The 27,740-nt window shown below is 41.5% G+C and overlaps 1 protein-coding gene across 1 annotated transcript in view; it reads left to right on the top strand.

Annotated features, from left to right (window-relative positions):
• EIF2B3 (eukaryotic translation initiation factor 2B subunit gamma) overlaps positions 1–27,740 on the top strand; it is a 95,971-nt gene that overhangs the window by 28,681 nt on the left and 39,550 nt on the right. Inside the window, exon 5 of the mRNA XM_050306911.1 lies at positions 18,154–18,243. Coding sequence (XP_050162868.1) covers positions 18,154–18,243 — 90 coding nt within the window. The remainder of the gene's footprint in view (positions 1–18,153; positions 18,244–27,740) is intronic.

The raw sequence follows: 27,740 nt of genomic DNA, 5'->3' as shown, positions 1-27,740 counted from the left end.
GCAACTTCCTTAGTGTTTCTGTTCTCTGAAACTGTCCTTGGGAAATTGGCATCTCTGAAATTCTCTGCCACTCCTGTGGTGGTTCTTTTTTTTCTTTTAAAATCTATTTCCATGAGAAAGGCTGGGAATGGCACTGGTATAGGCAGATGCTCCACTGTGGAAAGCATCCTAGGCTAGATCATGGTCAGGTGTCCTCTTCCAGATCCAGCTGTGCTGGATAAAGGGGCCACCGCCCCAAACTTACCCCCAGTGGGACTAATGGTCGAGTACTTCATAAGCCACGTGTCAAAACCAGTGTCATTACTTTTAAGAGATTAAACAGCAGGACTTTAAAGACTTGGTTCTTTTTACTTTGTGCATTAGGGAGATGTCCCCACAAGCAGTGCCACTGGCAAGGGAGCAGGGGATGCAATAATGCAACTCAGTAGGAAAATTCTGAGGAGCAGTTCAGGGCAGACCAGGGAGCAAAAACTCTTTGCTGGTCTGAGCTGTCTACAGGATGAGTACACATGTCCTAGCTTTGGTGGTGTTCCCCTGTCTGACACTGAGTTCCCTTTGCATTCAAATGGTATTTTGAGGAATGACATAGAAAGTTGTTGGATATATATTTTTTTTCTCTAAAATATGAGTTTTACAGAGCCATGTGCAGATCTTCATGTCTTTTCTGTCAGTCCAGATGTGGTCTTGCAGTTAGTCCAGGTCTGCTCTTTTCATAATTAAAAATAAAGTTTTCTGACTAGCATCTAGAAAATAAGTGAGGTGCTTTTTGGCTCCCCCGTCACAAAAATAGAAATTGTATGTGTTGATTTAGGTAATAATCCTTTTGCAGATGCACAGGCCAGAAAAGAATCTGGTTCCCCTTCCCAGAACTGAATTGGTTTCACAGTACTAATAGGAATTTAGAAAGTTGTAAAAAGTTATTTTAGCCAGTAAAGCAAGCGGATCTGACTGAATCAAAACAGGGGAACTAAGTCTATTGAATAAGAGGGTGTGACTTTTACACACTAACTTCTCAGACTATAACCACACTTTAAAAATGTTGGTGCAGCTTTAATCATATTTCTTCAGAAAAGAGGATTTTGCTGAACATTTCAGAAAAAGATACTGGCCTGTGAGTTGTTGTTTGAGCCTTGAGCTGGGAGTAGATGTTCTCAGGATGCCCTTTTAGGTTTTGTTTAGAAGTTTCTCAGTTCACTAAGAGTAGCTGCTGTAAATATGAGGCATTTGTTTTCTCAGAAGGTTTGCCCTTTTTATTATGCATTTAAACTTTGCTCAACTTGTTCTGCTTTTTCTGTTAAATATGTTGAGGATGAGTGTAGCCTTCAACTTCAGAAACGGAGTATTTTTTTTAAATTATTTACTATTTCTAAAATTAATGTAGCCAAATATTAGGCAAACTTCTTAATTTGATGCTTTTATATATGTTACACTTGTACAATAAATGTGAACATACTATAAAAGCAGCTAGTGAGACTTTGACTTTATACTTTAAAGAACGTTGTGCTATTACTGATTTCAATACTGTTGCTTCCACAGGGTTTTGTTTTGCTGGTGCCATGTTATTTTATTCACTCATTGGTGGGGGGGTTGAAAGGAATGCACAGCATATCCAGGTCCTATTTACAAAAGGAGGGTCATGCTGTGTCTTGACAGCTTGTACAGGTAAGAGGTCATGAATCTTAGAATCTGAAATAGAAGCAGGAACTTCTATTGAATCCAGCTATAGAAAAGCTTATTGGCAATGGCTTTCATTTTACTGCAAGATTCTTGCCAGTGTTATAGCACACACAAGGCTAAAAGCGGAGAGTGTGAGGCTCAGCATTTGGTTTCTAATCGTCGGTAAATGTATGTTGTGTGGATTGTCATTAGTCATTTGTCTGTCTGTCTGCTGCGGTCTCAGACCAGCACTTAGCCTGTGATTTGGTTTTACTTTTCAGAGGTTTCAAAGGAGGAAGGGATGACTGTATTGCTTGGACACCCTCAAGTCCATGTGACTTGGTAAATGCAGTGCTCTGGATGAGTCACCAGGCTGGACAGCACTGAAGTTGAAGTTCATTGTTACTCTAAGCCAGGCTTGGGTCTTGAAAAGATGACAAATGGTCTGTTCGTTTTAGAAAGATGTCTTAATACTTTAATACAGTTGCCACTGTGTACTTTTTAGCAAGGCTGTGAGTTAGCTTATTTCACAGAGTTGATGGGGAATCATAGCCGTCATCAGTTGTTTTTTTGTGACATTTACCCCAGTTGATCCAGGTGTAACCTGTATGGTCTAAAAGGTCATCTGAAAGGTTTGATTAGGGCAGAGACACAGAATGATCAGTTGCTTGCTTTTCAGCCAAAATGTGTATTCAGTGTAACTGCCTGTTGAAATCGTAGGGATTCAGCTTGTGTCCGGTGATCCCGGAATGACCAGGACGTGACAGAGGGGCACAGACTCCTCATTGTGCGGTTGGGATGGTACGGAGAGAAAAAAGCCAAAGGTCAGAGGAGTTATCCCTGCTTGTGCGAGCGCTGTCAGGCTCTCCCCTACCACATGTCCACCATGTGTTCCTCATCAGCGGGATGTGGAACTCCATGACGCAGAGCAGACTGGAATGCGGAGTTAGTTAACACCCGCCGTTGGGGAATTTATCAGCCAATGTGGGATATGGGGGGGGGAGGAAACGGCCTAGTTTAAAGCAAAGTAAGGGTGAAATGAGGCATGTGACTGTTCCTCTTCAGTTAAAAGGTCTGATTCTGCTTAGGGCTGAGGTCCTGGCTCACAAGCCCAGCCAGAGTTTGGGGTTCCCTTACTGTTCTGTGTTATTGGTGCGTTTTTTTAAATCCTTTAAATCGTCGTGCTTAGCAGAAGATTTTTGCAGTGGGCAGGAGGGAAATACCCTTGGGATTTTTGCAGGGAACCGTTCATGTAGTTTATTCTAAGAAATCCAGATTTTGGAGAACCTTTCCTTCATCTTGGTCACTGAGATCCCAAATCACTAACTTGCAGGGATACATAAAAGTAGATAGCCTCTCCATTAAAATCAGCTACACTTGGTATCAGTTGAACTGCAGTTGCATAATATTTTTAGTGCTGATTTATTGCACTTACTTTGTGGCTACTGTGAACTCTAACCTGGGTAATTTACTGTGATGTTTCGTACTGCTAAGAATACTGCAAAAGTCATAATGGAATGAGTCCAAGTTTACAACTAACTGGTTGAAGGTGTATGTGGGCTCACATCCTTACTGGGTTCACGTTCTACTTTATCCGCAGCAAATATATATCTTTCAGAATGTTTCCATTCATTCAGAATACAATGCTGAATTCCCTGTTGAATAGCTGTAGTGTGGTTCTCCCCAAACAGCATTGTGCTGGCAGTTTCTGGAATTACACAGGAAATGAAGAGCATAGCAAACTTTCCTTTCTCTTGCTAAGACATGCTCCCCGGGAGTTCTTCCAGTAGATCGAGTAAATAGCAGAGATCTATTCCTAAGGGCAGCATGTTCTCTGTGTTTCTGCTTTGAGAAATCCTAATTTTCTCTGCCTTTAAATCCTTCCTTTCTTCATCAAATTTATTGCACCATTTCCCCAGCTAGGGAAGATTAGATAGAGATTCCTTTTACAAGCAGTAAAACTTCATATCCACTTCTCTTGGAGATTTCTTGTAGAACTTTCTTTGCCCAGCCACCAAATATATACTTTGTTGAGAATTAAGAGGAGGTGGCTGTTAGATCTTGATATGTGAACTGGCAGTACAGAATGCTGTTATCTTTCCCAGTTACTCATGCTAAGTATGACTTGCATGTACCTGCATATTGGCCAGCAGCAGCTGTTGGTATTACTTGGGTCGATCATCTTGAAATTCTTCAACCTCTTAAAAAATGTACTCTGTGTGTGTATTCATAATTAGGTTAGTGGAAGCTCAAGAGTTTAAAAAATCTGGGTCAGTCAGTACAGGGAGATTTAAAAAGGGAATAATTTAGGGCCTTCAGACAGAAAAATTTGGCTGATGGACTTTAATTAAACTCTGAGGGTTGGAAGCAGACCAGTAAGAAATCGGGGAAATTTACATTTAAGCTCAACTTCTAGTTTTTCTGCATATTAATCGTCCAGCAGCTGGTGATATTTGCAAGAGCACAAGAGAGACTGTCTTTCAGTATTCCTTTTGATTTTATTTTTCCCTCCTTTGCTTTATTATTCCCAAGGAGTAGCATTAAATGTAATTTCAAAGGCCATGTGTGTGTCCTTAACTACTCTGTCCCATCTCTATGATACATGTGTTCATACATGTGTACATGTATGGGTAATATATAGCTTTGTTCACTGGTGCATTGGTACAGCATTTGTAGAACTGAGTATATTTTTTCTGTTGGTTTTTTTCCCCCTCAAATGAGCTACATCATTTCTGAAAATACCTCTGAAATTCCCACTTCTGTGACTTTGAGCCTTAGCCAGGTAGAATAGTAATAACAGAATCACGGCCAGCGGTGCCATAAATTACAACTAAAGTATCGTGCGAGAAGTCTGATTTCTGTTTGTACTGTTGTGAGAGGTATTTATGCAGGGCTGGTCTTTCAGCAAGTGTGATTATTTTCAGAGAGGCCCCCTCTCCATTCTTGCATTAGAATGTGCTGGGGATGTGTGTGGGGAATGGCACCTGACAAACAGCAGCCAGACAGAAGGAGTAAAATCCCTTGGGAACGAGACTTCTTTTTATGGCCTTTTTTTCACTTCTAAGGCCACTTGAAAAACACTGTTCTTCAGGTAGATCTCCTTCCTAGATCCCTGGGCTAGTATTTGGGTGCCTGCCATTTTCCCAGACCAAGGAGCTACTGAAGACTTAAGCTTTTCCAGTAGGAAAGTATGCAAGCACATACTTTGCAGCACCAGACGCTATTGAAAGAATAATGGACCCTCCCCACACTCAGCTCCATTCTTCTTGCACACGCTCCCAGACCTCTGGAGCCACTGTGCTAGCAAATGATTACATTCTGTTTTTCTTCCCTTAACTCTTCCTAAACAAAATGTTGATTGAGACATTGATTTATACAATTCAGATTCCTATGTTGAGTCAGTGTAGTTAAAAGTAGTCTCTGGCTATTGAGGGGGATAGATCAGTGAGACAAATTAGTGCTTGCTGGTGTGTTTTTCTGTATCTTGTCCTCTGAGAAAATAGTCTATATTTCATATTTAAGGAATATGTCTCTTTCACATGTTTGTTTTAGATGTACCCCATGGTTGTGTAGCTTTAGAACACAGGACTGTATATGTGTTCTGATTTATGTAATTATATGAACAAAGCAACCTGGAAAAATAGCAGACTTAAGCATTTTTTTTTTGTTTGTTTTTAATGCCCTTGATATTTACCAACTAAAAAGAAGAGGGTATGATACTAGGGATGTTTTATAGATTACACACCTTCATACCTGATGGGAAATAACCTCCTGCCTGGGGTAAAAGATGACTTCTCATGTCCTGAACAACTGTAGACTTAAAAGGTTTGCAGGAAAGTTGTCTGACCTTACTTCTTCGTAATCTATTATTGTCTTTGGAAAAAAATAGAAGTGTTAATCTGTTTGGTTGTTGTAGAGAACCATTAGAATAAGCAACCTTTGTGTTCAGAGAGGAAGAGTTCTCTAGATCTACAGATGATCTGGTACTGGAAGGAATAAAATTTAATGGGAATTGGTGTGGTATCATCTGTTTGCATCAAGAATGCCTTTTAATTAGTATACAAAGATATCTCACTTCTCTACTTGGCTTTGTGGCCTTGAGAAGTCCACTTAAAGTTTGTGTCTCGTACTTTCTTTGCTTTTTAAAATGAATGCAATATTACTTTCCTTTCTCGCAGGGGCATAACTGAGGAGTGTTTGTCAGTAGTGTAAATGTAAAATGCTGCTCTCAGAACAGGGTATTAACTGTTGGCTTTCCCACATTTAGAATCAGAATAGTACTTGTTAAAATGACCTGCAGGAAGCAGCTGATGTAACACTGCTTGCAGCGTGAGCTACAGATCGTGTTTGAACCTAGATTTTCAGTTTCAGCACTTGCATTTCTGCATGTCAGACACCTGTAGTATTTATTATTGTGCAGTTTATTGTGTTTTACGTTGTTATGCACTGCTGCTCTTACCACTCCACTGTCTCTAATTTCCTTTCAGTGTACTAATTCTCCAGGTTTTTTTGTACAAAGGTACTTGACATACAGGGAAAAATTAAATACATTTTCCTTTGCATTAGCAAGCCACTACTCCTGAGTGTACACAATTGAATTTGTAGATTAGGTGGTTCTTTGCATGCACGTGGGCAGAGCAGCCCCTGGGCTTGTGCATCCTGCAGGGGCTCAGGGCACGCTGTGGAAGGACCAGGAGGACTCCTTGGTAGGAGCCAGTTCTGCTACATTAAAACAGTAGTCTCATCTGGGCTTTGTCAGGTCCATGTTATTCTCCATAAAGGATAAAAAGTGATGTTTATGTTTCTTGAATCCTTGCATTTGTTTGCTGCTCCTTGCTTCCAGTTTGGCCACCTGATGGCAGCTTTTAAATTCTGAGATCAGGATTTGTGGTTTTGTTACCCCTATGTACAACTTTGGTCAGCACTTTCAGGATCCAGCAGAATGCAAATATCAAACAAGAGTGTAATCTTATGTAGTTCTTCAAATAGCTCACTTTTATAGTAGAAAAATAGTTCCCTTTGGAAAGTGATCACCCCAAAGACTTAACTGCTTTCATTTCTCCTAAACTTTTTAAAAACGTGACGGCTGTTTTTGCAAGTGATCTGTTGTAAAACATCTCCCAGGCTGATTTGGGCTGCTCTGTGTGATCTGCTTCTTTGCCTTTTTTTAATGACAATTTTATCCATAACCAGAAAGAGTTAATGTTTTCTGAATGACAGGTTATGGTAATAAAACAAGGTGATGCTGCCCTACTAAAAAGTGGCCTCATACAGGTTATGTGCATAAATGAAGTTATAATGAACCTGTAAATCAAGAGTGCCATGAACATCAGAAATGCCAAATGCTGGAGCTGAAGCACAGTTGAGTAGCCTGTTGCAAAGAAGTCTGCCCCTTTGTTGCTGTGTTCTGAAGTTGTCTGAGGATACTTTTGTTTCCTACATGCTTTTATTATTGGGCAGTGCCTGAAAAGTTATTTTGTGGTGAAGAAGTGAAAGCCAAACTGAGCTGTATTTATTCCCAAAATTCTGGGGTGTTTTGGCTTTTAAATCTAACGTGAGGAAGGACAAGCAATCAAAGTGTGTACTAATGTGGATTAAAATACAGTGGGGAAAAAAGTGTGAGAGCCCATTCTTAATAGTCCTGTTTGTTACCTTAAGCAAAAATGTCACCCTCCCTTCTACTGTTTGTGTCCTGAGGAGAATCCACTGTTCACATCTCTGAGGAACTGATGTTGTCATCCTTTTAAACAGTAAGACCCAAAATTGAGATTAACAGTTATCGAAAAGTAAGAAGCCAGTGTTCTGCTGTTATTTCATCATTTTGTCCTTATTTGCTAAGCTGAGATTTTGACCAGTTAGGGTTTTTTTTAGGATTTCTGAGTACTGTTCATTGCTGTAGTTATTTCATTGCTGAACGACAGCATGTTTTTATGCACTGCTGTCAGTTCTAGCTTTGTTCCAAAAGCAGAGGTGATTATTCGTGTTGCCAGAAGTAGAACTGCTGTATGGTTTGTACTTCCAGAAATTCCTTCGTGGCTTCAGTTTGTGTTTGGTTTTTGGCTGGTTTGCAAAAATATATGATCCAATAGATCCAGTCATGTTTTTAATTGAAAACATACATAGTTAGTGTATATTATAAAAGAATCACTTGGCGTGTAGGGAAGAACCCATGAAAGCATGTTTGAGAATTCCTACCTGCATCTGGCATAAAAAAAAAAAAATTGAGGCAATTATTTTGTGTGTATGCACTATGTATTTTTTTTTCTTTTGTATCAATGTACGTCAGGGGGTCTGAATACAAATAAAGCATGCTATGCAGGCTAATTAAATCAATGCCTCTGTGGAAGCAGTTTAGTTTCTGGATTTGCTCTTCTCAATCTGAGATGTAAACAAAAACCTGGTTATTTTTATATCATTTCCCCTTGCCTCGTGTACGTGATTCTGGAAACTGGAGGGTTATATGTTTATGCCTCTTTTTACAGCAGAATATTTGGCGTGGCTGAATTTTTATTGAGGCATAATTCCTGGTTTCCTTAAAGCTGAGCAAGACTACTGTACAGCAGGAACACACATTAATTTGAATTGCTGTGAAAGGCTGTTCATGTTAAAGCTGTCAAGGCAGCAAATTGTCCTCAAGTGTTTTTTCATTAAGAGTTGCTTGCTGCTTTTGTAGAAAGGGCTGCTTCAGCCACAGAAAGTAAAAGAGAGCTTTCCTTCTTCTTTCCCTCCTTACCTGGGAGTGATGCAGGTACCATTGCATTTTGTTCTCTCTCCAGAGGCTCCTTTTTTTTCTCAGTTGGCTTTAGTTTGTTCTTTTCAGGTGGGTTTGTAGCTTCCTCACAGACTGTGGGCTCATTGCCCTGGCTTCTTTAAAATGTAGAACGCAAAGATATTACCTGTCTTAAAAGTGTGGAGTGTAAAGGACTGTACACTTATCAGTATGGCCCATGCTCCCATTAAATGTGCAATTCCAGCTCCTTAGAATAAACCTCTTTTATGGTGAATTCCAATATAATAATAAAATCTGTTTGTGAGGAGAGTGGCTTCTGTGGTGTGAATAATCAGACCTACCTCTTCTGTTGCAGTGCAAAAACTCCCTTTTATTTTTAATAGCAAATTATTTGAGAGCAGAGCCCAGAAGCATGGAATTTTTAGAAGTAAACTGGTCTTTTAAGGCTTCCTGTTCATTTTGGTTGTGCTTATTGCTTTTTACCTCTCTCTGTATTTACTTTTTTTTTTTTTTTTAACTGTCTCTGCAAAAGCAACCATTGTAGACTTGGCCCTTTTTTTATATTACTAATATAGTCTAGAGGGTTAGCACAGGTCTTTATAGTTACAGATTGGTTCTAGTGCATTTTTTTTTCTTTATAAACTAAGGGCAGGACTGTACACGAAATCTCTGTTATTGTATTTGTGCTTTGTACTCGTGCACTTGTTGACTGTTTTACAAGCCAGTAACGTAGTAGCCACAGGCTAGGAAGCTTGCCCAGAAATCTGGCATATTTAATTAGTGCTAGTAAACAAGCAGAGTTTCAAATTTAATTTTTCCTTCTTTAATTCCTATAAACCTCAAGCCATTTAAAACTTAATTTTGACACTAGTCTCGTTTATGCAGTTGGATAATACTGAAACAGTCCACAACCACAGACAGAACGGTCCCAGTCTTTTCCCAAGCAAGAAGGGAATAGAAGTTGTTTTGTTTTAATAGTATTTGAGGTTGATGTAAAACTGTAAATGATAATCTTCAGGTCATCCACCACCCATTTGCTTTTTCTTTCTGCTAGGCTAAATGTTTCAAGATGAGGAAATTGTCCTACCATGAGTTTAGCCTTGCAAAGGATGAGGATTGGATTTGTTGCCCCTCTGATCTTTGTACAGACAAAAATACTTTGTACTTCTAAGAGCAGTTGATGGAACATCTGAAATCTGGTCCTTGCCATGGCCAGTTTATTGCTCTTCTAGGCTGTGAGGTTTAACTCACTGCCCCAGGTGGCAACAGAGGGTTCAGTTGCTGTCTTGTCTCTTGCTTTTCAATACAACCTTGTGATCTGTGCTGGAAATGGTTCTCTGCTACTGCTTTCACCATTGGGGACCACTGAAGTTTAGACTTATGACATTTCTCCTCTTAATTTCACTGCTGAAGTTACGCTGTCTCCAGATAAGTAATGTGCTGGTGTCTCCTTATCCTAGCAAAAAAATACATGCTGATTTTGGCCAAGAACTGGACTTTGTAACTGCAGCTAAAAATTATTAAAAAATAATATTTAAATGGTGAAAATACACAGATGAGTAGTGCTTTATTAGCCATCCAGGCAGCTTTTCCTTTACTTAAGTGTCTTGTTTTTTTGTTTGTTTGCTTTGTCTCCTACTTATTTTAAAGGCAGCTCCCACCTATTGTACAAAGTGAGGCCCAGCCTCAGGCCCTAGTAATGGGTGAAAGATGAGACAGGTTTTTAGAAACTGAGCTCTGTCCTCAGTTCAATGTATGTTTTTGTTCATCTGGGCTTAATGCTGTAGTGCTCCAACTTCAGCATCTTCCTGAAAGCATTTTAGGTGTAAGCTCAGTTTCTTATAGTGATATGAAGCAGCAACTTCTGTTATAGCTATTAACGAATCTGGAAATTTTAAATCATGAGTAATCTGGTCTAACCAGAAACTAATCCAGTGTGGTTGTAACCACTGTAATTACTCGTTTAAAAAAATGCAAAGTTGGATGTTAAGGTCACCTTGTGGTAATGATAGTTTTCTGTATCTAGTCTGTCAGTTGTTGGGACATTGTCAGCATGGTTGCTGTGTCAAGCGCTAAAGTGTCCAGATTCCAGTGGAGCTGAGATATGAATAGGTACAGAAGCAAACACTTTGTGAATCAAAAGTGAGTGAGGCAAAAGCAGTAGGTGTGGGGGGAAATCAAAAGGAAACACCGGTCAAAGCATCACCTGAGCAAGCTGCAGACCCTCGAGGAGCAGGAGCGAAGTATAATTCACTTGCAGGACATGAAGGAAATGAGCATTGCCAGACTTACTGCTGAAGGGCTGGGTGTGCATGGGCTGGATTTGGGTAGATTTTGGTAATTTAAACCATTACACTTGAAATTTTACCATCTTTGGATTCAAAGCTCGTGTCCTCTTGCTTTTTAGACTCAGGTGCTGGTGGGAGCCCGGTGCTGCTTTGTCTGACAAACAACATATAGTGCTCTTTTCTTTCTTCTCTTCTCTCCTCTTCTTCCCCTGTCAGGCTCTTGTCAGGTTGTTCTTCAACCTGTGAAACTTAATTTTTCTGAATGAAAATATCTTCTAAAGAAGGACTCACAAACATGCACCTTCTATCATGAAGAGCCCATTTGCTTGTCAGATCCTAGAAAAGGGAAGAGAGTGCTCAACTATGGCCTATGCACAGTGGCAGGTTTAAAGAGGGATTTTTAATTTTAATAAACTGGTGTTTTGTTTGCCTTTGAGTGTAGAGCAGTGACATGAAGAAATTGTGTCAGCCTTGCTATATATTGCTGGTGACCTGCAGCTTTGACCTAGTATTCAGTTTCACTGTTTCCCATGCATTTACTGTAATTATTTGATTTAAGAAAATATATCATATGTCTGCTGCTTAGCCCTTTGGGAACTGGCGTAGGAGGGATCAGCAGGAGCTGCTGTTCTTCAGTAGCCTCTGTACAATCCTCCAGCTTCAGTTGTTTTCTTAAAACTTGTTCCTCTGATGTGTTGTCATCCTTTCAGCCCTGGTGATTTTAGGGAACAATTATTTACTAAGGTGAATTTCCATGAAGTAGGAAGCAAAATGAGCTGAAAATTGGAAATGATTACGGTTGCCAGGTGCAGACCTTTAGTTCTTTCTCCTTCTTTAGCAAAGAAAGCATTTCCCAAAGCTTGATTAAATCTCTTAAATCACAGCTTAGCCCAGCATAAGAAAAATAAGCTCAAATACCAGATCTGAACTAAGTGACTAAGCCATGTCCCGTTGTGTTGGAATTGAATTGGTTATAGTGCACAATAATCTACTTTATTGTCATCCTGGCCTTAACTGTAGCATAAGATGATTACATTGAATGTGTATAATAATAAGGCTTACACTTTGTATATAGTGCTTTAAATATTTTGGCAGACCATAGAAAGAACCTTTACGTGCAAGGCTTGATTAATCCTTTTCCTCTGTGTATAGAACAAGTAGCTGCCAGAGCTCAAGGGTAAAACCTATTAATAATGTCTCTGGCAGTCCCCGCCCTCCTTCACAGTGTATTCTCTTCTGTTCACACCAAACTCCAGGCTTATTATCATTTTGGTCTCTCTCTTTTGCTTTCTCAGTTTCCCCAGAGCAATCAGGGGACTCTAGCAGACTTGAATCTAGTATAAAAGTGTCTGTGGGGTATAAAATATTTGTACAAGCTCCGTTTTTCCAGCGACAGGGAAAGAGAAAAGGGGCAGCAGTGCTGTGGGGCAGCCCAGCCCCTGTGTTATTTCCTACAGCTGTTCCCACTCAGTATGGTGGAGAGGACCCTTAGAACCAGGTTTAGGGAAATGCTTTCACCAGCAGCTGTGTCTGGTGTGTTCCCAGGGGGATGCACGTGCATCCAGCGACGTGGCCGTGCATCCCTCAGGGAGCGCTCCTCGGACTTGGGGTGGGCGAGGATTTACTGTTGTTCTCTTTTTCACATGGGGAAGCTGAAGCAGGATGAAGGAAAACATTTTTTTCTGAGCTCCTGGGATGAGCTGGCTGCACAGCCACTGGCACCCTTGCTGTTCAGCATCGAAGTCAAGAGAGATGTTAACGTTAAAGCACGGCATTGGTGCCAAGAAAACGACTCTTTCTACAGGGAGGTCACACTGGCTTATTGTAAACCATTACTGACCTTGAGCAAATATTAATCCTGAGTTCTGACTGCTAACCTATACTCTTTATACTAGGGAAAATGATTTAATCTTTGGCTTTCAATGAAAGTTTGTTCCTTTACCAAAAAGTTTTCAGCATGTTTTTGTCAGAAGTAGGTTCATAGTTTGTATTATGGTCTCGTGGGTATATTAATAACATTATACAACAAAGAAAAATGGCATGTGGTGAAGGTTTTAAGTGAAAAATATTTATTATTCGGAAGGCTTTCAAGCAACTTAGGTCACTAGATCAATAAAACATTTTCGTTTTGGAAAGTACTTCCCATTCCTGGTGCAGTGTCTCTTTAGCTGCAGCAGCTGTGGGGATGGATGGGATGGATGGTGGGTGGTTACCAGAGCTGCCACGGCCTGTCCTCCCTTGCCAGGTCCTCAAGGGAGGACCAAAGTGCACCTTGCCCTCCTGTCTTTTTAAGTAAGATTGTTACAAAACTGGAGGAAGGGAAGCGGTGAGGAGATGCCTCTGAGCTGGGAAGCTCAGTTCACCTGACCCTTGGCGCGCTTCGTGAGACACCTCATAGCAGCCTGTGCCATCCTGAACTCTCTGTGGGTGTCCCTTTCCTCTCTGTGCCAGCGCTCTCCCATCACTGAGATACTCCCCACAGACAGAGCTGAAACAGTTGTTCCACCCAAGAAGCAGCATCCTCTGATTCACCTCTGCTCCTCTGCAGCCCTGGGTGTGGGGTGGGGGTCCTAGCCAGCGCGGCCACCACCGCGGCTGTTCAGCCCAGAGGTGGCAGCATTTCACCGGTGGGCAAAGGAGGCCCGGGATACAGTGGGGACATTCATTTGGCTAAGTGCTTTGGGATCTTTTTGGCCAGAAGCACTCTGGAAAAAAAAAAAAAAAAATCAAGGTCATAAGGTGTCTGGGATTTTTGAAGAGCCAGTGTAACAGTGGTCTTTTATTATTAGTGAGTTTACAGCCAAGAGCTGTCCCGTAAATGAGCAATGCGATTTAGGGATTATTTTTTTTTCCTTTAAAAGCAGGAATGCTTGAGACATTAAAGGTGGTCTGGCAGCTTTTGCTGTGAGACTTCTCTTCGTGTTGATCTGTACACTGGCTTTGTATCAACACGAGAGCACCACGTCCGTGCAGACAGGCAGGGGTCAGCACCGTGTGTTTGAACTGGATGGCAGTGCTGCTTCATACAGGAATACAGTTCATAGTATGGGGGATAGGAAGAATGTGGTAGACTGTTTGGCTGCATGGACTGTGTGAGCTACATGCCATTAATTAGAAAAGAAACCAGTGTGGAATGCATAGTTTGTACTTAGCGTGCTGTTATTTATTTACTTTGGAAGGGTGAGGAGGAAGATGAACTAATACTCCATGAGCCCAGGGTGGATGTAATTCAGGTATCAGTTCAGGAGCCAGGTTTATAGCAGGTATGATTGGATTTTTATTGTGTCATTGCTTGGATTAGCATTAGAGTACGGACAGCCTCAGGTCCTTGAGCTTATTTAAAGACCTTCATATTTTCCGTCAACAGCTGTATGAAGTTAAAGGGAAAGAGGCCATGGGATTTCTCTTTCTCAGCTAGTTTATTTGTGAGGTGGTGAGGTTAATGTGGCAATATCCCATGCTTAGTAGAGAGGCTTTTTGGCTTTAAGCATTGTGTGTGCTCCCTTCAGATTTATGATTTTGACCCCAGCCTGGCATTATCACACTGTCAGTGGGAGTGCAGGGCTGGTTGGAACCTCCAGCTCTTGGTGGTAATCTCTCTTAATTAGTTTACAGTTGAAACAATTGTCCAAGTTTTTGCCTTTAAATAAGGGAAGTTTGCTTGACTATCAGTGGTTGATTTCCCTGAGGGAGGAAATCCTGAGGGAGGTTATCAGGGAGAGAAAAGCTCCCGGGCTCCACTTTCAAAGCAATGCCATGTATGAAGCATGCATCAATCCTGTTAGTACTGCTTATTATTTCACAATGGCGTGTCAGGAATTACGGGCTCGGACCTTTCTAAGGACTGTTGCAGACCTTTATGCACCCTCATCCCGAGTCAGGATTTTGTGGAATTATGTGCTAATAAAAGCTAATTTTACACATTAAATTGCATTCTTTGAAATTGTGCTTTTAATTGCCGATCTTTCCCTGACTTCTCTGCAGATCTCTCGTAGGCTCCTCATTGTCGACTTTCTGCCAGGGAGCCCTCCATGCCTCATCATTAGGACTAAAATCTGCCATCACTTAACATAACACACAGAGCTTACAACTGGGAGCAGCCCCCTCCCTTGCATGGGAGCACAGGCAATAATAGACGCTATAGTGGCAGCACCAATGGGAGCTTTACCATGTATTTTAATGACTCGTGCTTGATTACATTTGCTAGATTGAACCAAAGTTCATTTAGTAATTGGTATGATTCTTAGCGGGTACACATTTGACATTCCTCGCTCATTAAAGAGCTCCAACAATGGCTGTTACAACTTTCATCTCAAGGGTGACCCTCTCAGATACGTATCCAGTCTTTTCCTTTTGATGAACCACCCAACCCGGCATTCATTAACACTTAAACATCTGCAGCCAGCCCCTCCTAGTACCTTCTCCCTTGCTTTGATGATATAATTAACAGCCTTCTGTATTATCTCCCCCGGAGCAGCAAGTCTAGGTGTGTCAGCCCATGCGTTGTTTGTTATTCGATTCTCTCTGTATCGGCTGCTCCTTGCGATGGGGGCTCATTTTTCATATGTTGTAAAGATTAGCTGATGGAGTGGGAGATCAGAGGCATGAGAAGGGAGTGTGGCTCTCGATATTAGTAACCAGATGCTCATTTGAAATGGTGATGGAGTTTGCTGTTATCTGTTAGATTATTTGGCTCCTTTGCTTTTACCTGAAGATAAACTGGTTTAAGTACTAGTCAGTGAAAATTAGCATTATCTTTAGTGGCTTGTTATGATAGAGTGCTCTTATCAGTCTGGTTTAGCGTGGCTATTCTCTCCTTGAGTCTGGTTTACAGAAATCACAGCTTTGTTTATGCATGTGCCCAAACTTGCCTGTTTGACCTTTGAAGCTGTGATTATAATATTAATCTATGGGACTATTCTGTTGCAAATCACTTAGGTGGTCTGTATTTCAGAGGATTTCATTGTGGGACCTCCCTCTTGTCCAGCATGATGTTCTGTTATTGTTAGTATATTCTACATTGAAAGCTAACTCAGAGTGGCATTTCAGTACGTCTTGTTGTCTGGCTGCTTTTTGTGGAGGTTGTTTTTGTGTGTGTGATGGAGGAGCTAGAGGACAGCGCTGTGCTACTGTTTGTCCACTTCCACTGATTGTGTATAACTTTATAACAAAGTTGCTTAGCTACAGAAAAACTTGGTACAATACTTGCATGCAGATAACAAACTTCAACCCGCAAATCCTCAGGGTCCTGTGGTGTGGCTAAATAGCCTTGTTCCAGTTTGCAGGTGGGGAGACTGCACACAGACACAGCAACAGAACCAGCTTTCACTGGGGAGTTCCTGTTTTACGCCCTTGCTTGGTGCCTAACCCCTGCAGCCTTCCCCTGCCTGGTGTTTAGGCAGGGTTGGGATAGATCTTGAATAGTGAGAGATTAAAACTGGCATTCTGGCACTAAAGGAACTTTGTCCTGTTTGTCATCTTCAAGTTAAGAATTGAGGATTTTTCCTCCTGTTTTCCCCTCTCCTTGTCATATTGCATCCATTTCTATCTTTTTACGTATTTATTGCCTTGTTCCATTGATTTGTTCATTTCCACAGTAAACTATTATATTCGTTACATAAATACAAGGGAGCCCTTCTCACAGAAGATGTGAAATTTCTCCCACTCATAAATACCCAAAATGTGGAAACCATTCTCAGGATGCAAAACAGGAGGGAGTCTGCTGACTTCCAACTGCAAGACCTCATTAAAATTAGTGGATTCCCTATCCTCTTTGCATAAGGAACATTGCTATTTGGGCTGACTTCCACAGCAACATCTGGGCCACTGATAACATCAGTACTGGAGCATTGCTAGGTGAGCTCATGTTTTGTTAATGAAGTAATCTACTGAAAGTGCATATATCATTTTTTTAGTACTACATACTTCACTGCAAAGTTGTACTACTATTGTAGGAGCTTTCCTTTGCAAGTGGGACTTGAGGAATTTTGTTATAGTCCAAAATATGCCTAGCTTGAATTGAATGGCATACTTGAGAAATGCCACCTAAGTCATAAAATGTTAAGACTTAAATACTTTGGTAGTTCAATGCACTCGTTGAGAAATACACTGAAAAATGGCTTACTAGAACACCTGATATTCTTACAGCTTCGGTGTTACTAAATATCTGGTGTGATAGTGTTTGGTTATATATGTAAATATATATATAAACCGATACTATCACACTGAATGTACATAAATATATATATATGTATACCCAATTTGTGAGTGATCCTTCTGCTGAGCTAACTAAATAATAAAAGTGATCATGATCACAAACATCTGACTTTAGCATGTTCTGGAATAAGCAAACGAAGTTGGATAGAATATACTGTTAAGATACGTTCATTCAGACTTCATTATGAAATGCTGAGGTTAAAAGAGGAAAAATGGAACCAGAGACAATTTCAGGTGTGAATTGAAATATCTCTCCTTAATAGCCTCTGAGTGGGAGCTCAGTTACAGGTGTCTTGAACAGCTCAGTGTAGTCCCCGACTGTTGTTGTGTTTTGTCTTTTTTAATCTGGAAGCTAAATATTCTTGTGGCTTTCCTGTCCTGAGAACTAGTGGTGAGTGTTCAGACAGTCAGAATGCTCTCAAATGAGGCCACAGGTTTGTGGAATGGAAAATAATATTGGCATAAAATATCCAGCTGCTTTGAGACAGATTCCAAAAAGGGTTTCCATTATCCAAGAGCAGAGAATGCGTAGAGAGAAGCAATAGAAGTAATCAGTGAGTCTCTGTGATTTAAACTTCATTCTTAAAATATTGAAGCTATTGGAGATTCCTGAGGTTCTGAAGTATTAACCTGCCACTGCTCTGAAAGCGAAGACTTCCCTGTTTGCCTTAAGATGAGTGGGAGTTTTACTGATCTTTTCCACCTTACTGGGCTGGATGAGCAAATCCTTTGTAATTGAGCTGTGGCAGTCATTTGTAATGTGTGGTGTAGGAAAGGTGAGCAGACCCTATCTCCTTCCTTTATTTCCCTCCAGGAAGTGTTGGAGAAAATACAGTAGTGTTGTTGTGTTTGCTAGCAGAACATGCCCAGCCTTGCATATTAAGGCAGGCACTTTGCCAGAAGCTTTGAATTATTGTACCCTGACATTACCCACTGTGACTTTTAGCACTCTGGGCCCATTACTTTGGCTTCCTGCCCAGTAATGTGCAATTTCCACTTACATGAGAAGATGCAGCAGGAGTAATGACTCCTTGGAGGAGGTGTTTTCTTTCACAGCAAATCAGCCCAGGGCCAGCAGGTGTAAGTTTATAGACACAGCCCAATAATGGCAGCCTGCACTGTTCTGCTCTGTCAATCCAGCAGCAGATGGAAAGGAACAGACCTTTGCATGCTTTTCACTGTCTCCTGACCTCATTGCAAAGTCAAGCTCTTGTAAGTGGCCATGCAAAGCTCCATGATTTTCCCTTTTTTATTCTTTTCCAGGCACCCCAGAATGCACATCAGGACAGGGCTGATGGATGCCCATCTCTACTGTCTGAAGAAATATGTGGTAGACTTTCTGGTAGAAAACAGGTAAGAAACAAAGTAGTGACAGGTGTTTGCACTGACATTAGGTTTATACCAGAACTTTTAAAGGAAGATTTTTTTCCTAAATTAGCTAACATAAAATTGAAATATAAAAGAAACTGGTTTCCAAAATGCTTTAACTACACTAAAAGGAATGCCAAGCACTATGGCTGAGTTTCTTATTCAGATCTTCTTCTAAAAAAAAAAAAAATAACAGCATAAGTGAACACTAACATTTTTGTCTTTTTTCTGCGTCCCTTCTTTTTCTAATCTATCTGTGCTTTTTGGCTGCTCATTTTACCAGGGCTCCCCCATTGTTAGCCCTGTGAATACATTTCTGACCTTTGATTTCCCCCACCGCAGTCTGTTTTGGCCTTTGCATCACCTTCTCTCTGCCCCTTCACATCCACCACCGCTGCAGGTGGGCTATCTCTGTAGCATCCTATGTTTTTAGCTTGTGATGTTCCTCTGTCAAAACTCTGAGACCACCCACGGAGAGTAAGAAAAACATCCATTTATGGAAGTGGAGAAGGATCTTAGCTATAATATTTCATGAAACAGGCAAAAAAAACCCTGTTTATCTTTAAAAAACAAACAAACGAACAACCCCCCTCACAGTAAGTAGTTCAGTTTTGGAATAATGTCCTGTTCCTGGACTTTTTATAGCCCTCTCATGCCTATTATATGTACTGAATGCTCCCTGAGTTCTCAAGAGTTTTCTCCCCTTTTAAGTAAGATGAAAGATACAGGGGCTAAGTGTTGTGTTCATAGTGCATTTTCTTAGCAGATAAACTGACGTGTGAAAAAACATCGAGGGTGGGAGATTTATGTTAGTCTTGACCATACACAAATCTCGTGATGCAGCTGGATACATGACTGAAAGAGCTCTTCCAGAGTAAGGGTCTGTGGGTTTAAGGCTTATCCAATACTTTGACTGGTACACAAGGACATTGTACAAGTTATTTTAGTTCACATTTGTGCACAGAAACACGTAGGAAAGGTGAGAAAGCTTCAGGAGCAGCAGATGCTTTAAACCTGGAATAAACCATTTATTCTGCATATTTGGGAAAGCTGGTGACGGTTTGGAATTCCTGTGTTTCCTATGGTAGCGTGAAGCAGCACTTACACTTTCCTTTGTCATACAATATGTAGGACTCATTTCTTGAAATCCTAGCCATCTAGTTTTGCTGGGATTAGACATCTCTGGAATATTAGGCATTTCAGACATTCAGTTGTTTTTCCCTGGCAGTTCATTCTGTTTTGAATTTAGATCTGTGGGACGAGGATGATGTTTGTCAGGTATATCTGAGTAATTGTGGTAACTTCAGATTTCAAGGCTTTCAGTTGAAACTGGTGAGATCTTTGACTTTGTCAGTCAGGATTTTACCTTGTATTAACCAAAACCAGCAGAGTGAAATCCTGCTCTTAACTCTTCCAGTTTCCCCCAGTTGCCCAAAGAATAAGTCTAATTGGGGTTGTTTGCTTGGGATTTTTTTATAGTGAGGTCATATTCTTTCTTCACTATTTTTTTGAGGCTGTGCTGCTTTTCTGTGACACTTCCATGGCAAACAGATAATTACAGCAGCTAGGCAGCATTTCTTAAGACCTGATAGCAACATCTGGCTTGCTAATGGCAGGTATCTGCTTCGTTCCTTTTATTGCACAAATGCTGCTTATTCAGTCGATTGAGAGAGTCAATTGCAAGTAATGTGCTTAACTGGCAAATCTGGGGAATGGGACTTTTGCCATGAGGAATAACTTGGGCTTTCAGACTTCTGGCATCAGAGGGCATTTGCAGCTTGTTTTTCTTCTCTGAGGAAGGAGAGGACAGTGCATACTCAGTGATCTTTCCACGTTTGGCAGTAATATGCCAAGGCTTTTGAAAGACCCTGTGCATCATTTTTGCCTCAGAAGTACTGACATCTACATAATTGTTTCTGTTTAAGGATTCTTTTTAATACTTTGGTTTTCAGTCTAGAGAGAACCTACAGTAAGAATTTTGCCTCTCTGAAATTCCTCACCAGGACTGGAGAAGCTCAGATGCCTTGTTTAAGTTGTGTGAGTTTAAAACTAACAGCAGGGACTGAAGTGAACAGTGAAGCTCTTGTACAGTGCCAGGAAGTACTGACACAGTGTACTTCCTCAATATTACAATATTTACATTGTGTTAATATTTTAACAGCGGGGTTTGATGGCAGGCAGAACACCTTTTTTCATTGTTTGTAGCTCAGTGAAGGATTTACATTTTTTCAAATGTTTTTTTGACGTACAAAAGCTGAAAAGGTGTTGGCCAGCAGTAAAAAATTCAGATGCTACAACTGGCTTTTGCAGAGGAAAATTATGATTACTTCCAGGTCAAAGCATTACATGAAAACGCATGTGGTTATCTGTGTGGGATCTGTTTCTTCTTCAGTGAGTCCCAGCTTAGCTGCAGAGTGTTCCATCAAGCTCTGCCTGGGTGGATGTAGTTTGTGTATAGCTGCACCTGTAAGGGTAAATTGCAGTCAGATTAATACATGCATTGTATTTGTATTTGTTGTGTGACAGCTTTGGAAAAAGGCTGAATACTCAGCTCCAAGATGAAGTGATGCCAAGGTTTTCTTCATTGGCTTGGCCACTGTCTTTCTTTGTGGTACTAGACAGATACCCTAATTTTTCTGTGCACTTATTTCCTCTTCTGGGTGGGCTTGTTTGGAGAATAATCAGTATTTGTTTGGCAGCAGTGAGATTCTGTGATGAGCGATGTTAGGAGAGATCAAAATACTGTTTGGTAGCCTGTAACTCAATTTGTAGTCCTTTCATACATTTTTATGAACTATTTTTAAAGGCCTGAATAGTAGATTATCCTGCCTGAAGTTTTATTGCAGTATAGCAAATCAAACTTCTAAAAGGCAGAGCTTTCTAGTGCCATTGAGTAAAAGTCAGAGGAAATGTTTTGTTTATTAGAACCTCCTCAAATATGTTATGTCCAGACAAAAAATACGATGCCCCTAATGTTATTTAAACCTGGGGAATTTATTTTTCAGGAATGAAACTTTTTTTCTTTCCTCTCCTAGGAGGAAAAAATGCTTTTTGTCAGTTAAGTCTCCATCTATTATTCATCCAGCAGTTCAGCACTGATCCTGGTGAAATCGAGTGTGCCAGGGTCCTACCCTCTCCAAATCTACCAAGGTCAAACGCTCATGGTTCCAACAGTGGCTTGGGCAACAGCTGAAGAAATTCATGCCTACAGCAGTTTATTTCCTTCAGCTGGAATTTGTTCCTTCCCTTCTTTCCACACTTCTGTGTCACCAGGGTGGGTTGATCAGCTGCAGTGCATTGGCAGCCTGTGCACAGGGTTGCCAGTTTGGAGCACTGGGAGCTCTGCCCTTGGATGGACATCTCCATCCCTGCATCCACAGTGGATACCTGACACTGGTGACTTCTGGGTCTGTTCCCACTAAATTCACAAGAGTCACAGACCATACCCTGAACTGTGTTCATCCTGACTGAACAGGGACTGTGACCTCAATGTAAAGCAGCTCTTGTTTGGGCGATTGAAATTTAGGCTTGTGGTAGCTGTCCTGTCCTTTGTTGTTTTTTTTTTTAATCCAAGACCTTTGGTTCTTCCCCAGTTCCTTTTTGCATCAGCGAAGTCAGAGTTGCTGAGGTTGGCCTCGGTAGAGAGTCTGTGGAATTCTATCACACCTCTGCACGGGAGGGAAGTCAGTTAAAAATCTGATCTCCTTGTATTTAGGTGAGAGCTTTCGTTTCCTCAGCGTTTCCTGTTCCAGAGTAAAGCCAGCCCGAGGATTCCGTAGGTGCCGCGCCTTGTGGCGTGGGAAGGCGGGCGAGCACAGGCCGTGTGTGCTGCCGGAGGTGCCCTGCCAGCACAGGGCAGGGATAGTTGAAGGTGAACACCTGCACTGCACGATGAACTGCACAATATTGCTTTTCTTAAAGCGGTCGTTCCACGAGCTGAGCCAGCAGCGAGACAGAAGCAGAGGCTGTAGCTGGCTGGGGGCACGGCTCCACCCCACAGCTGGCGGGCCTCACACCCCTGGGGCCCTGGGGTGGCAGCCAGCACAGTAGCCAGTCCCTTTTTTGGCACTCTCCTGAGTGCTAGGTTGGAATCCTGCCTCGCTGCTGCATTCAGGGCAGATGGAAAGAAGAGAGTCCTTATTCCCTTTCCCCCCTGAACTTCGTGTGTAGCGGAGGGCAAGATCTAGGCCTGTGCCGTGTGAGCCCGGCGTGTTGCACAGGCGCGCACTGGTACTCCTTTACTGCGTGCTGACAGTTGGATTGCCAACAATCCCGGCAGAGCTGCTACCAGGAGAAATGTGATCAAAGTGGAATTGCGTGCTAGCTTGTGTTCTGCTTTTCCACAATCTCTCTAAAGCTCTAGCCTGCTGAAATAACTCATATAGGGGAGAGTGGGAGGGGAGGCAGACGGATTTAGAGCAACCCCTTTCCCTGTAAAGTTTTAACATGGAAACTTCAAACTTGCTTTGGAAGTTTAAGTCTCTGTATACATCCTATGAATATGCTTAAGAGCATATGTAATATTCATTTATAATATGTGTATGCATGAATGGCATTGTGCCCGCAGTCAGTTGTGCAGGTACAGGTGACAACATTGGTAATATGTGTAAGAATTCCACCTCACTGAGGTAGACTAGGAAGTCTAAAGCCAGATCAAGGCTACCTAAAGCAAAGCAGTGCATGGTCCTACTTATTAAGTTGCCTCCCCAAAATCACTTTTCTCAAATTTCATCAGTGCAGAGCCCGTCAGGAATATGCTAATCAAACCTTAGTTACAGGTTGATCCTACAAAAAGCTACATTTCAAAATACTTACTTTGTAAATATAAGCACTTGGCAGTTGGGAAGTACCACAACTGATGTTCCCCTTGCAACTTTTTGCTTTTGTATCTGCCCTGTATTGTGGTACACTCTACAGTTATGTGACTGTATGTTGGTTTGGGTTTGTTTTTTTTTTTCCCCTCTGTGACCACTGCTTCATTTGTTTCCTGAGATACTTGCTGAAGGAGATACTGTTCAATATTGTATATAACTTCTGTAGTTCAGGTGAAGGCCACAGCCTTACTCACTGTTCAAACCCTGTTCTGAAGATAAGGTAAATACTTTTGCTTTTGGATTCTTGTTGCTCATCAGTGATACTGTAATGCCCTGCACAAGCTTCATTAACTATTTTTCCAGCACCCCTATTAGCGAAGCAGTGGTTCTTCCCCTTCTGGAAGGGGGAAACCAGGGTACACAAGAGCTGAAGTTTGAAGCATCTTCTTTTTAAGTATGCCATTTTTCAATCCTTAATGTTATACAGAGAGCTCATCATGTTGAAAAAAAATCTTTTCCATTGATGATAGCTGTTACAGGGTGACACTGATCAAAAGTACACAATCAGTGGCAACCTACAGAAATTAGATTTATGTCCTGCATTCGACAGTATCTGTAATATCCTCTGACAGAATGGAATTACCAAAAAAAATTTTAAAAATCAGTTCTTCAGGCATCACTCATTTGCCTTACATCTTAGCAGTTCTTTTCTCCCCTCGCAGCCCTCTACCTTCTACATTTAACACACATGTTCTAACAAATGAGCCAGTCATTCTTCTGCCTCATTACACAACTGTGATTCATCCTCAGGGCATAGTCCATCTCTGCATTGGGTGAAGAAGAGATTCAGACTGGGGAGAGAGGAAAAGTAGGTGTGTTTTTAAGAGTTGTGTCATAATGTGCACACATGAGGTCTTAAATAAGGTATAAGCAACATGCTTATAGCTTTTCTTAATTTGAGTGCCCAAACTGTTACCTTGATATTCTTTTAAGTGTGTGTATATGTATTTTTATATATGACACTTTTAGAATTAATCAGCAAGGCTACTGTGACTCTTACTAATGGAGTAGCTGTTATCAACATAGATTTATCACTTTCAGGTCAGCTGCCAGAAAGAGATGGGATGCTCTGAACTTCAAAGAATATCCAGCTCAGCATTTGTAACCTTGACCTGGAGCATACTCTGTTTCTTTATGGAGTAGTGCATGAACACTGCAGTTACCCTGCAGAAAAGAGAGAGAATGGAGCATGCCCAATATAGAAGGACTTATTCCTTTCAGAAGTAAAAAAAATTAGCTGCAAAACAGGTCTCTTCCAAGCATGTGCAAACAGTGTTTTTTCAGACTTAGCTTGATGTAGTGTGGGCACATTTTCTGTTTATAAATGTAACGCACCAATGAAAAGACAACCCTGTACCAAATTGCAAGCATGGAAGCGCAAAAGCTTTTCAGCAAAGCAGATGAAATATTTTAACGTGGTCAAAACAAAGGGTTTTTTCCACGACTTTGTTCTTGGAAATAGCTGAGACATTTTTGATGAAGCTATCCAAAAAGTAATCAGCTTGAGGCAAACACCTGGCATAGGTAATTTCAGCCCAAACAGTTACACTTTGGCAAAGTTTACAAACAGATGAAGACAGAAACTTAACAATAGGAAATGCTGGGCAATGTATCTGTAGGCACCCCAGTTACACCACCCCTGAATGCTGATCGTCTCAGAGTTGGTGAAGGCAGGTGCCACTGTGTGTTTGCTCTGATGTTCTGGGTTCTCTGTTGCTCATCAGGGTGGCACATGCACTTTCTGACATAAGAAGATCTTTGGACTTAATTTCAAAAGACTTTGTCGGTAAATCTAAAACTTAAGTTGACAGCACGCATCTTGCTCTTACCCATTTGGACATTTCACGTGATTTTGTGGTGTCCTTCCCTCTTTTTTTTCCCACCCTTCCTCTTCCTAAAAGCAAGGTAACATTTTATTGTGTTTAGTGATGTGGTTTGCGAATTGGCATTTTGTCCTGAATCCAGTCCTTCTCAACTGCTGGGTGTAGAAAAAGCCACCGTTTCCCTGGTACAGTCACTTGGGAAGAGGGCAGCTCTGCCTGTGGCCAGCAGGACAGTGTGTGGTACTGGAAAGGCGAGAATAATAAACAGCAGCACTGTGATCACTTCAAAAGATCTGACTAAGCATTTGCAGCGCCTTGTCCTGGGAATGCTGAGTGCTCACATCTTGCTCGCCACCCAGGGAAATGCACTTTCCCCGGGGAGCCCTTCTCTTGGGGTGCACCCCGTGAGAGGCTGAGCTGCAGCTAAGAAAACAAATCAGCTCTTCCGCAGTTCTTCCAGCTCTGGAGAGCTGCCTGCCAGAATCTGCCAGTAGAGAAACTCTTTTCTGAACTGAGCAAATTTGCAGTAAACTTTATAGCCAGTCAGGATGATTTGTTTACAAAGTTAAACACTGGGGTTTGGGTTGTTTTTTTTTTTTTTTTTTTTTTGAACTGCTGAAATAAATAAGAGCAAATTGTGTGAGGTCATAGCTCTGCCTTTCCAAACTGCTTCAGCTGCAATCCCAGAGCACACTGCTCTGCTCAGCTCCCCTCCACTGTGTCCAGAAAGCCTTTGCTGGGCCAGCATCAGAAGGGGAGAGGAAGGTTTGCTGTCTCAGTGCTGTTTTCTGAGATCTGTTGCCCTGAAAAGAGCTGCACTGGAGCTACCCTTCTTCTCCCCGATAAATGGCATGGCAGTGTGAAATCTTTGGAAACTGGAGGTGTGAGTGACTGGCTCTGGAGCTCCTGCTTGGATGGCTGTGTGCTATGCTGTACACAAAGGCCCCTGCAGGTTTATATTAAGGTGCTGCCCAGACTAAACCAGTGCATTTTTTCTTTTTCCCCTCTAAATGCCTTTTTATCATTCAGGCTGTCACCTGTGTTTCCTGGCAAGGGCTGCTGGCTGGGGGAGGTCTGGCAGAGCTGAACACCCAGCTTTGGTGGTCTTTGTGTGGCTGCCTGAAAGATGGCTTAAAACAGAACCTGCTCTGTGAATACCTGCGAGTTAACATGTGTCAGCCGTGTGGCTGGAAGGTTTCTCCTTTGCTGTAAAGAGAGATTTTATAATGAATACTTTCCTTGTGATTAAAACGGATAAATAAACAAATAGCTCCTACAGGAAGTATACTGTGTGAAGACAGGGCAAATAGATTGTGGCTTTCCAAACAAGGAGAAGAAAAAGGGGAGGAGGGGAAGGGAAACAACTAACCTAACCCAAGTTCCTTCTTAGTGCATTTAGTCTATTAGAATGTGAAATGGCAATTCATCTTTCCCATTTCCTTTCCTTGTCAAACATATCCAGCTGTTGGAGCTTTCCCTGCTCCCCAGCAGAAATGCCAAGATTTGAAATTTGTTGATGGCCTCCTCCTCCAGGGTATCGTTACTGTTATCATCTTTCCATGGTACCAATCAAGCTCACTCCTGAAACCTCACGGGGAAAAAACCCCTAATGATTCTAACTAGATTGAAACACGTTATGATTTTCAGCAAATGCCTTCCGTAAGAAATACAATTCCTTTTCCTGTTAGCAACCTGCCTGGGAGCAGGCATATCTTTGGATGTGCTGAACTGGAGCTGATCAACTTCCTGAATAACTGCAAACCTTTCTGTGAGACCACGGTACGCCATAGCAGCCACGTGCCTGAGATAGTAGAAGCCCACTTGCTTGCAGCACAGCATTCTGTGCATGCAAGCTGCTCCTAATGAAAATGTTTTTCTGAAGTAAATGTTAAAAATGTGTTAATTTTGTTCTCCAACTGTGGTTTACAACGTCATATAACAACCCTTTGGATTCCCTAAAAAAGTGAATTTAGGGAGGGCATGAAAAAGGTCATTCAGTTACAGAGTCACAGAAATATTTAGATTGGGAGAGATGTATAGCAAGCAGTCTCTAGTCCAGCCTCCTGCTCAAGTAAGTCTAACTTTTGTGTTGCTCAGGGTTTTTTTTTTTGCAGTTGAGTTTTGAAAATCTCTGAGGATGAAGGCTGGGCCTTGTCCCAGGACTGTACCACTCACTGAAAAGTTGTTTTCCTTATGTCCCAACTGGAATTTCCCTTGTTGCAGCTTGCATTTGTTGCCTCTTGCCCTTTTACGGTGCACCTCTTGGAAAAGTCGGGCTGTCTTCTATATCACTTCACTTGTGGTAGTGGAAAACTGTAATCAGATTCCCCTGCAGCCTTCCCATCTCTGGACTGAACAAACCCAGCTCCCCTTGCTTCTCCTCCTGCATCATGTGCTCCTGGCCCTCTTGGTGGCCTCAGCTGGGCTTGTTCTGATCTGATAATAAACATTAAAAATTGTTAACTATTTTTTCCACTGTTTGATGCAGTTTCGGTTTCCTTGGGTAGCCTTCAGCCAAGTTGACTTTTACCTTCTTACAAGATGTTGGTTTGGAACCAAGGAGAAATGATGAATCTTTGACCCATCTTTGTGCCCTTTTTTCCTCCTTTTTTTTCCCCTTTAATGATCACCACTTGGACAGTATCACCCTATGCCTTCTTTTATTGGTACAGTACATTTTCTCCACCTAGCACTTCTTTCATGTAAGATAATACTTTGGGTGAAGTTACTGTCTTACCTTGCTGGACATCTCCCTGTGAGGATACAATACTGTGATATCACAGAA

Source organism: Myiozetetes cayanensis, unplaced genomic scaffold (assembly GCF_022539395.1).
Source record: "Myiozetetes cayanensis isolate MyiCay16 unplaced genomic scaffold, myiCay2020 scf12, whole genome shotgun sequence".
In the NCBI taxonomy this organism is placed as follows: Eukaryota; Metazoa; Chordata; class Aves; order Passeriformes; family Tyrannidae; genus Myiozetetes; species Myiozetetes cayanensis.
The sequence above is the reverse complement of the archived record's forward strand: the minus strand, read 5'-3'. Positions and strand labels throughout refer to the sequence as shown.